Genomic DNA, 12,122 nt, shown 5'->3' on the forward strand with positions numbered 1-12,122 from the left:
CCTCCGGTTTATATAGACACCGGATAGGGTTAGGGTTACATAGAGTCGGTTACAATGGTAGGAGATCTTGAATGTCCGCATCGCCAAGCTTGCCTTCCACGCCAAGGAAAGTCCCATCCGGACACGGGACGAAGTCTTCAATCTTGTATCTTCATAGTCCAGGAGTCCGGCTGAACGTATAGTCCGGCTACCCGAACACCCCCTAATCCAGGACTCCCTCAATTAACTTCAACTCCTGGAACATCTCATATGCTCCATGACGTTCAAAACGTCGTTGAAGTCCCGGTTCTAAGCCGTAAAGCATGGCACACTGAACTATCGAGTAGTCATCAGCTTTGCTCTGCCAGCTGTTCATAACATCTGGCGTTGCTCCTGCAGCGGGTTTGTCACCTAGTGGTTCTTCCAGGACGTAATTCTTCTATGCAGGAATGAGGATAATCCTCAAGTTATGGACCCAGTCCGTGTACTTGCTACCATCATCTTTCAACTTAGCTTTCTCTAGGAACGCATTAAAATTCAACGGAACAATAGCACGGGCCATCTATCTACAACAACATAGACATGCAAAATACTATTAAGTACTAAGTTCGTGATAAATTAAAGTTCAATTAATCAAATTAGTTAACAATTCCCACTTAGATAGACATCTCTCTAGTCATCTAAGTGATCATGTGATCCATATAAACTAAACCATGTCCGATCATCACGTGAGATGGATTAGTTTTCAATGGTGAACATCACTATGTTGAGCATATCTACTATATCATTCACGCTCGACCATTCGGTCTCAGTGTTCCAAGGCCATATCTACATATGCTAGGCTCATCAAGTTTAACCCGAGTATTCCGCGTGTGCAAAACTGGCTTGCACCTGTTGTATGTGAACGTAGAGCTTATCACACCCGATCATCACGTGGTGTCTCGGCACGACGACTGTAGCAACGGTGCATACTTAGGGAGAGCACTTATATCTTGAAATTTAGTGAGAGATTATCTTATAATGCTACCGCCGAACTAGGCAAAATAAGATGCATAAAGGATAAACATCACATGCAATCAATATAAGTGATATGATATGGCCATCATCATCTTGTGCTTTTGATCTCCATCTCCAAAGCACCATCATGATAACCATCGTCACCGGCTTGAAACCTTGATCTCCATCGAAGCATCGTTATTGCCTCGCCAACTATTGCTTCTACGACTATTGCTACCGCTTAGTGATAAAGTAAAGCAATTACATGGCGAATGCATTTCATACAATAAAGCGACAACCATATGGCTCCTGCCAGTTGCCGATAACTGTGTTACAAAACATGATCATCTCATACAATAAAATTTAGCATCATGTCTTGACCATATCACATCACAACATGCCCTTCAAAAACAAGTTAGACGGCCTCTACTTTGTTGTTGCAAGTTTTACATGGCTGCTACGGGCTGAGCAAGAACCGTTCTTACCTACGCATCAAAAACCACAACGCGGTATAGTGATTGTTTTTTGATCTTCAAAAAGAACCATGTTCACTGAATCCGATTCAACTAAAGCTGGAGAAACAGACACCCATTAGCTATCTGTGTGCGAAGCACGTCGGTAGAACGAGTCTCGCGTAAGCGTACGCGTAATGTCGATCTGGGCCGCTTCATCCAACAATGTCGCTGAATCAAGAATCAACTAGTGATGGCAAGCAATATGTATATACCCACGCCCACAACTCCTTTGTGTTCTACTCGTGCATATAACATCTACGCATAAACCTGGCTCGGATGCCACTGTTGGGGAACGCAGTAATTTCAAAAAAAATCCTACGCACACGCAAGATCATGGTGATGCATAGCAACGAGAGGGGAGAGTATGGTCTACGTAGCCTCGTAGACCGTAAGTGGAAGCTTTATGACAACGCGGTTGATGTAGTCGTCGTCTTCACGATCGAACGATCTAGCACCGAAGGTGCGGCACCTCCACGATCTGCACACGTTCGGCTCGGTGACATCTCGCGAACTCATGATCCAGTAGAGCTTCGAGGGAGAGCTTCGTCAGCACGACGGCGTGATGACGGTGATGATGTTGCTACCGGAACAGGGCTTCGCCTAAGCACCGCTACGATATTACCGACGTGGATTATGGTGGAGGGGGGCACCGCACACGGCTAAAGATCAATGATCAACTTGTGTGTCTATGGGGTGCCCCCTCCCCCGTATATAAAGGAGTGGAGGAGGGGAGGGGCCGACCCTCTCTATGGCGCGCCCTAGGGGAGTCTGACTCCCACCGGGAGTAGGATTCCCCCCTTCCATGTAGTAGGAGTAGAAGAGAAGGAAGGGGAGGAGAGGAGAAAGGAAAGGGAGGCGGCCCCCTCCCAATTCAGATTGGGCTAGGGGGGCGCGCCTCCCACCTTTTCCTTCCCTCTCCTCTTTTCCACTAAGGCCCAATAAGGCCCATATACTCCCCGGGGGGTTCCGGTAACCTTCCGGTACTCCGGAAAATGCCCGAACTCATCCGGAATCATTCTGATGTCCAAACATAGGCTTCCAATATATCGATCTTTATCTCTCGACCATTTCGAGACTCCTCGTCATGTCCTGATCAAATCCGGGACTCCGAACTACCTTCGGTACATCAAAACACATAAACTCGTAATACCGATCGTCACCGTATGTTAAGCGTGAGGACCCTACGGGTTCGAGAACTATGTAGACATGACCGAGACAGGTCTCTGGTCAATAATCAATAGCGGAACCTGGATGCTCATATTGGCTCCTACATATTCTACGAAGATCTTTATCGGTCAAACCGCATAACGGTATACGTTGTTCCCTTTGTCATCGGTATGTTACTTGCCCGAGATTCGATCGTCGGTATCTCAATACCTAGTTCAAACTCGTTACCAGCAAGTCTCTTTACTTGTTCCGTAATGCTACATCTCGTAACTAACTCATTAGCTACATTGCTTGCAAGGCTTATTGTGATGTACATTACTGAGAGGGCCCAGAGATACCTCTCCGACAATCGGAGTGACAAATCCTAATCTTGATCCATACCAACTCAACAAACACCATTGGAGACACCTGTAGAGCACCTTTATAATCACTCAGTTACGTTGTGACGTTTGGTAGCACACAAAGTGTTTCTCCGGTATTCGGGAGTTGCATGATCTCATAGTCATAGGAACATGTATAGTTATGGAGAAAGCAATAGCAACAAACTAAAAGATCATCGTGCTAATCTAACGGATGGGTCAAGTCAATCACATCATTCTCTAATGATGTGACCCCGTTAATCAAATGACAACTCATGTCTATGGTTAGGAATCATAACCATTGTTGATTCAACGAGCTAGTCAAGTAGAGGTAAACTAGTGACACTCTGTTTGTCTATGTATTCACACATGTACTAAGTTTCTGATTAATACAATTCTAGCATGAATAATAAACATTTATCATGATATAGGGAAATATAAATAACAACTTTATTATTGCCTCTAGGGCATATTTCCTTCATCCTCACCGTGTGACAAAGTAGGGGTAGCGAGGCACGTATTTGTATTGTTGCCATCAAGGGTAAAAAGATGGGGTTTTCATCATATTGCTTGAGTTTATCCCTCTACATCATGTCATCTTACTTAAGGCATTACTCCGTTCTTATGAACTTAATACTCTAGATGCATGCTGGATAGTGGTCGATGTGTCTAGTAATAGTAGTAGATACATAATCGTTTCGGTCTACTTGACACGGACGTGATGCCTATATGCATAATCATTGCCTTGGATATCTCATCATAACTTTGCGCTTTTCTATCAACTGCTCGACAGTAATTTGTTCACCCACTGTGTTATTTTCCTTCAAGAGAGAAGCCTCTAGTAAAACTTATGCCCCCGGGTCTATTTCCCATCATATATTTTCAGATCTGTAAACCAAAAAACCAAAAAATATCTTGTTGCAATTTATTTACTTTTATTTTGTTTTATGTTTTAGTAATCTTTTATATCTATCTCTATCAGATCTCACCTTTGCAAGTGACCGTGAAGGGATTGGCAACCCCTTTATCTCGTTGGGTGCAAGTGGTTGATTGTTTGTGCATGTGCATAGATTGGAGACTTGCTTGTATCTCCTATCAGATTGATACCTTGGTTCTTAACTGAGGTAAATACGTATATCTACTTTGTTGCATCACCCTTTCCTCTTCAAGGGAAAAACCAACGGAGGCTCAAGAACTAGCAGGAAGAATTTCTAGCGTCGTTGTCGGGGAGATCTACATCAAGCCTACCAAGTACCCATCATAAACTCTCATCTCCTGCATTACATTATTTTCCATTTGCCTCTCGTTTTCGTCTCCCCCACTTCTAAAATGTTTTCAGAAAAATGCAAAAAGATTTGCCTTTTTTATTCATCCTTCTTTCGTTCGTCTTTTCGTTTGCTTCTTGGTTGCTCGTGTGCTAGATTGCTTGATTTGCTTTCATGGCTAACCCTTCTACCATTTCTAGTACTCCCGAGAGTGAAGTTCTTATTTTTAAGCAAAGGGAGGGAGAAAATTTAAAAGATGCTTGGTATAGAATTTGCAATGCTTAAAATAGATCTACCCGTAAGCAATCAAGCTACTACCGTTTTGCTTCGTAATTTTTATGTGGGTGTTACTCCTTGCAATAGATATGTTCTAGATACCATTACTGGGGGAAATTCTTGGGGAGCCACACCTTGGATGCTTATAATGCTATGATAGATTTGGTAGGCTCATCACCTCTTATGATCAATGAAACTGTTTTGCCTTTGGAACATGTGATGCAAAGACTTGACATTATTGAGAATAAAATTACTACCGTAGAGCTAATTGAAAACTTGGATAAAAAGATTCATAATCATATTACTCAGTATGGATCAAAGGTAGGAGTTACTTTGAAGAATCTAAAGGAAAAATAACCCATAGTTAATGAGAAGATAGATCAGGGTTCTACTAGAATTGATAAGTTAGAGAATATTATTACCAACTTGGGTTCCGCTTTTGCCTCTGTTAAAACTACCCCAAATTTTTCTTCCATCATGGTTGATAAGTTTATTTATGTTACTAAAAATAGAGGGGGGTCATCTAGTGGAGAAAATGAAGATCTTAAGATGATAAGTATTCACCCTAGTTTTGTCAATATTGTAAGAGAACCTTTTGTTACCAATGAATTTCTTGATTTCCTTCCAAGGAGTGTGATTATCGATAAGATTAAAAACCTCCTACGAGGCCCAAAGGTGCAATTGAGGAATTGCATACCAAAGATGACAATACCTAGATCTATGTTTTATGCCTAGCGACGGGCGTTAAACAGTAGCGCTTGTTGGGAGGCGACCCAATTTTATTTTATGTTTTTGGTTTTTGGTTATGTTTCGCATAAATACACATTATTACCTCTGTAGTAATTGTGTTTTGGTGTTTTAGTTAGTGTTTGAGCCAAGTAAGACCTTTGGGATGGCTTACGGTGATAGTTGATTTGATCTTGCTGAAAAACAGAAACTTTTGCATCCAGTAAATAATTTTCATTAATCAGAGAAGCATGATAAAATCCTAATTTTTCTGCGCAAGATTGATATACAAATTTCCCAGGTTGTCCTAATTTTTCTGAATATTTGGAGTTAAAGACGTATTCAACGTTTCCAGATTGTTATAGACTGTTCTGTTTTTGACAGATTCTATTTTCTATGTGTTGTTTGCTTATTTTGATGAATCTATGGGTAGTATCGGGGGATATGAACCATGGAGAAGTTGGAATACAGTAAATATTACACCAATATAAATAAAGAATGAATTCACAACAGTACCAAAAGTGATGATTTATTTTCTTATACTAATGGATCTCATGAGTTTTCTGTTGAGTTTTGTGTTGTGAAGTTTTCAAGTTTTGGATAAAGATTTGATGGACTATGAAATAAGGAGTGGCAAGAGCCTAATATTGGGGATGCCCAAGGCACCCCAAGGTAATATTCAAGGACAACCAAGAATCTAAGCTTGGGGATGCCCCGGATGGTATCCCCTCTTTCGTCTTCATCTATTAGTAAATTTACTTGAGGCTATATTTTTATTCACCACATGATATGTGTTTTGCTTGGAGCGTCTTGTATGATATGAGTCTTTACTTTTTAGTTTGCCACAATCATCCTTGTTGTACACACCTTTTGAGAGGGACATGCATGAATTGTGAATTTATTAGAATACTCTATGTGCTTCACTTATATCTTTTGAGCTAGGCAATTTGCTCTAGTGCTTCACTTATATCTTTTTAGAGCACGGCGGTGGCTTTGTTTTATAGAAATTGTTGAAATATCATGTTTCACTTATATTATTTTGACAGTCTCTTTAAACGGCATGGTAATTTGCTTAGGTTATGAATTTAGTCCTAATATAATGGGCACCCAAGAGGATATAATAAAAACTTTCATATAAAGAGCATTGAAAAGTTTGATTCCTTATGATTGTTTTGAGATATAAAGATGGTGATATTAGAGTCATGCTAGTGAGTAATTGTGGATTGGTAGAAATACTTGTGTTAAAGTTTGTGATTCCCGTAGCATGCACGTATGGTGAACCGTTATGTGATGAAGTCGGAGCATAATTTATTTAATGATTGTAGGTTTCCTAGGGAGGGTGTTCGGTCATGGGATCCTGTTATGACGAATGATCTCATTCAGTCGAACCCCCCACAGAACCTAATGTGCAGTTAGGGGTTCCACACATCGCACATGTGTAGTCTGGTGGTCAACAGGATCCTCCTTCAGCCCACACGCGTGGGCGGATTTGCTTCGTGCCACACGTGTGGCGCTTATTAGGGTCTAAAAATTAAAGATGTGAATAATGATGTTGTGAAACTGGAATTATTGCTTTCGCTCTTAGATGTCGAGCTAAAACTTTATTACGCCTATTACAACGCCTAACTCCGCACTAGTGTACACCTATTGCTCTTCCCGTCACTAGTGCTCGTCGTCCCTTTCTCTGTTCGTCCCAATTTTCTGTCAACCTTCCACCGCTACATGTCAAGGTCCTGACACCTGGGATCCTGCTCGTCGGCGATTTACCCGATATCAACCAGGGGCTCGTGGATTTTGGGCTTTTGGAGTGGCATTGAATCGTTTCTTCGGTAGGGCATTGGGGTGACGACAAGCTGTGGTGGGCTAGGGCGAAGGGGGGGTGCTGAAGCTGTCGAATTTTACATTGGACTAAGGCTGGTTGTAATGGTGAGTATTATATGCATATGATACTAGTCTATAATACTACATCCCTAATGCATAGTATCATATGTTGATATCATATAGGACTACATTTATTGTCATGCATGACACAAAGTAGCACATCATTTAATATGATACGATATCATGATATGATACTCAAGCCTATCTCTCTTCATTTAATTTGATGCCACCTCATCAAAATTGCTTAATTGGCATGCATGATACTATCTATGATACTCCTATTACAGGCAGCCTAATGCTTCTTATCAATTTGGATTCTGTCTCCGTTGAGACGGTGACAACTGCGGTTCACGAACTCCACATGGCGAGGGGTGTCTTAACAAACTCGCAAGGAAGACGAAGGTGTTCAAGGGTTTGTTTATAAAATATTATTTATTCTGAGATGCTTGTGTGTTTTGGGTGCGAGACCTTACCTTTCTAGTGTGTTAAAAAAAACAGCAGCAGAGTGAAGGCTAAAAAGAATTACAGGACCATGACGGTACGTCAATCAAAAATCGCGGCAATACGATGCACACACAAAAAAACCGGAGGGCAGAGGTAAACCGTAGAAACTGAAACTTGGCAGCTTAGAATTCAGATGTTTCCTCGACAAGAACTAAGATCCACAGGCTCAAAAACATTGCGAGTAACCAGCAGGATGCAAGTTTTCATAGCTGCCGCGATGATCTTGTAAGAATGGGGAGGAGCCGTTTTAGGATCTGGGCTTCTCCTTCTTCTCCTTGAAGAGTGCGAGGAGGGACACGCCCGACACCTTCACCACCTTGAACCGGACACCGGGGATGTCTCCCACGGCATGCCCCTTCCGACCGAACCCAGCAATGAGCACCTCGTCCTACACATTCATCATGGGCAGTGTTAGCAAGCAGAGTGAGGGGCCTGACACGATACTAGTTGACAGCAAAGTTCCGGGAGGCAGAAATAGTACTTACATTCTCCTCGATGAAGTTCAGGCAACCGTCGTTCGGCACAAAGGCGGCAATCTTCTTTCCATTCTTCACCAGCTGGACACGAGCGCACTTACGGATGGCAGAGTTGGGCTGCTTGGCCTCAATGCCACTACATACAGTGCAAGCAGTGTCGCGTTACTTATCAATTGTTCGCCAGAAGAAGAAGAAACGGGTATTGGTAGTTGATCGAACTTACATCTTTTCAAGGACAATCCCCTTTGCGTGGGATGAACCTGCAAAGGGTTTCTTCCACTCGTTCCCCAGATGGCTCTTCTTGTAGGCCTTGTCAGCCCACCTCTGGTTCCTCCTGTGGGTCTTGAGCTTGCGCCCAGCTCCCATACCACGTGTCTTACTGCATCAGCATTGCAAAACATTAGGATTGAGGAACCATATGAGAACAAGCTTACCATAAAAAGCTCCAACTTGAACATTTCCTAAAGAGAGTATCAACGCAAAACTACAAGCCCTTGACCACACTATAAATGCAGTAACATCCATGTTAAACTGAATTAGTACAGTATATGAATGCAGTTACATCCATATTAAAGTAAAGAAGTACAGTACTGTTGACATTTTTTTCCTTTCAACATTTCAACTAGCCACAAACATGAAGTAATTTTCAATAATTGACAAGCAATTAATGTGAATATTTACATAAAGATCCAAGGAACAAAAGAGAGGTCTGTCAAGCCCTGAGGAAAGCACTGATAAAGCAGAACTAGCAAAAGTAATACTAACAGAAATACAAGACATTTTTTTAGGGACAAATACAGGACCTTACTAAGTAATACATCCCGTATCTGTATGCTACAACCTCAGTTCTTACATTGGTCAACTTAAACCACTTTTACTTGGCATTGAATACAAGTAAAAGCTTAACTCGCAGATAAATTGTTCAGGGGTCTAGTAAAAATCATACTGAACTTCATAAAATTAATTAAATTATTCGCATTGGAATAAATTTCTCACTCTGGATTTATATGGCCAAGAAGTTGAAGTATAAATCAGAGAACAAAGGCTCTAAAACAAAAGTACCATCAACTGGGATCACGAAAGCAAACAGCACAAAAACCCGAACAACAACTGGACCAAATAATGAAGACAAACAAATTCTAGATTTGCAGGACAGTTCTGTGAAGTAATCATGTCATGAAATTAAAACATCTCACAATCCATATGTGACACCGTATGTGAATCGCCGATCAGGTGTTTAATACGTCTTCATATCCCAGTGAAGTAGAGATACACACAGACGCCCTACAACAGAAATTAGGATATGCTGACCCAGTATGCAATTGGTACATGGGCATGCAAAGGTACAAGGTCCAGAAAGTGGAATCATGCTCAGGACAAGGACCTTTGGTCCTCACTAGCTATTTCGATAATCCTCGAGACTACCTGCATGAATGCCCAACGTCCTGTATGCTGCTAATGCATAAGAAAATAGATACTCCTATAAGTAACTAGAGCACTAAACACAGGATAGGTGTTTGCTTCTTCAACCAATAGTACACAGTTCAGTGAGTAGCATAAGAGAAACAGACATCTAAACTGATTCTCCAATGATCTCTAATGGTAAAAACGTCAAAAGCAAAAGTAAGGGGAATAATTTGTGCAAATAAACCAAGATATGTTTCAGACTAGAAGATTGCCTCATTTAATTAACTACTGTCCACATCACCAATAAAAAATGAAAGGCATCAAGGGTTTGGATGTTACTACTGAAGCCAATTCTATCATTTACATGCTACTTCAAATCAAAGCAGATTTTGCTGGTACAAAGCTCCAGCTTGAAACCTTTCAGGAAACACATGAGAACAAGTTTTTTTTTGCGGATAACATATGAAAACAAGCTAACGATGAAAGGCTCCAGCTTCACCATTTCATACAAAAAGTGTGACGTAAAACTGCAACCACACGACTACACTAAATGAATGTGGTAGTATCCATGTTAAATTGAATTAGTACAGTATATGAACGCGATTACATCCTTATTGAAGTAAAGTACAGTACTGTTGACATTGTTTCTTTTCTTTCGACATTTCAAGTAGCCACAAACAAGAAATCATTTTCAGGACTTATCAAGCAATTAACATGAATATGTACAGAAAGATCCAGTGAACAAATAAAGGTCTGTCAAGCCCTGAGGACAGGCGCTGATAAAGCAGAACTAGCAAAAGAAATAACAAACATACAGGACATTGACAGGTTCATCCTATCTGTTTGCTATAACCTCGATTTCTTACATAAGTCAATTTAAGCATTTCTTGATTGTGAATGCAAATCAAATTTTAGCTCACAGATAATTCTTCAGCAGAATATTATAAATCACACTGAACTGTCAATTCTCAACACCTGACCTTCAGAAAATCAGTTAATACATTGGTATAAACTTCTCGCTCTGAATTTATATAGGACCAAGAAGCTAAGTACAGGGGGCATAGGCAGGTATACATGGTCCAGAAAGTGAAATCATTCTCACAAGAAGGACCTCTGGTTCTCACAAGCTATCTGGATAATCCAAGAAAACACTAGACTACTGTATAGGTGCCCTATATTCTGGTACAATGCATAAGAAGATAGATAGAGGTAACTAGAGCGCTGGACATAAGGGAGGTGTTTGATTCTTCAATCAATAGAGCACGGTGCAGCCAGTAGCATAAGATTTACAGACAACTGACGGCAAAACTGTTAAAAGCAAAGGTACTTATAGGATTTAAGGTGGAAAATTTGTGCAAAAGAAAAAACAAGGAATGTTTCAGACTACAGTGTTGCCTCGTTTAATTAACTACCGTCAACAACACAAGTAAAAACGCAAAGACCATCAAGGGCTTGAATGTTACAAGTGAGGCCAGTCCCCCCTGCTAAGCCAATTCCAACATTTTACAAGATAAAACTCAAACCACATCGGGTTTTTTTTTGTTGGCACAGAAACAATACAGATCACTGCTCATAATAGTCCACTTCAAATTTCATACATGCGTCGGACAAAGGGTCTAGAATCTAGCAGAGCACATTGTAAGATGAAGGTGCTCTCCTGTGGATCTGTTGATACAACAAAATCGAACGGAGTAGCGCGGGACTTGTAGGCGAGATGTAGAGTACATAAAGTTAAATTACCCCATGTTGGGTCGGCGAGGGAGGTCGGGAAACTCGAAGCGGGGGCTTGGCTGCGACCGACGGCGAGGGCGCTGGAGCCAGGGGCGGCGGCGGCGGAAAAGGTTTCTTGGTTGGAGGCTTGGAGGTGGGCAGGTGGGCGAAGGGTTTATCCGAGGAAGTTCGGCTCCGGCGACGGGCTCAACAATTCAGTGGCATGAGCCTTTATTTGGGCCACATTTGCATTTCCTTTTTACGATATTGGGCCACATTGTCGTTTTTCTTTTAATATTTTCTGTTGTTTACCTCTACGAAATTGTTCAGGATTAAAAAAACGTTTGGGAATTTCAAATGGTCATCAGAATTTCAAAAAAACAAATTTCAAAAACGAGTTTATGAGTTTGAATATTTGTTCTCGAAATCAAAAAATATTTGTGAGTTCAAAAATGTTCTTGCAACTGAAAACATATTTGTGAATTCAAAAAATGTTAATGAATTCAAAACATGTTCTTAACTTTGAACAAATGTTCTTGGATTAAAAAATGTTTGCTAATTATAGAAAAATGTCATTGATTTTTTTGTCAATTCAATAAATTTTGCTGATTCAAGGAAATGTTCAAAATTGCAAAAGAAATACTGTTCGTAATTGTTTTTCCAGATGCTTCCAAATTTAAAAAATGTTAAAGATTTTAAAACCATTCATGAATTTGTACAAAATGTTTGTGAATTTGAAAAGTGTTCAAAATTACTCCCTCCGTTTCTAAATATAAGTCTTTATAGAGATTCCACTATGAACCACATACAGGTGTATATACATGCATTTTAAGTGTGAATTCATTCATTTGCTCTACATGT

General features: G+C 40.6%; 1 protein-coding gene across 1 annotated transcript; it reads right to left on the minus strand.

The window, feature by feature from the left end:
• Window positions 1-7,762: 7,762 nt before the first annotated feature.
• LOC123105643 (40S ribosomal protein S23) lies at window positions 7,763-11,456 on the minus strand. The gene is made up of 4 exons (XM_044527739.1): window positions 11,292-11,456; window positions 8,368-8,523; window positions 8,154-8,280; window positions 7,763-8,056 (listed from the first exon to the last, which is right to left on the minus strand). The coding sequence occupies exons 1-4, from the start codon at window positions 11,294-11,296 to the stop codon at window positions 7,916-7,918; spliced, it is 429 nt and encodes a 142-aa protein (XP_044383674.1). The 5' UTR covers window positions 11,297-11,456; the 3' UTR covers window positions 7,763-7,915.
• Between the last annotated feature and the right edge of the window lie 666 nt (window positions 11,457-12,122).

This window comes from Triticum aestivum, chromosome 5A, assembly GCF_018294505.1.
Source record: "Triticum aestivum cultivar Chinese Spring chromosome 5A, IWGSC CS RefSeq v2.1, whole genome shotgun sequence".
Classification (NCBI taxonomy): Eukaryota; Viridiplantae; Streptophyta; class Magnoliopsida; order Poales; family Poaceae; genus Triticum; species Triticum aestivum.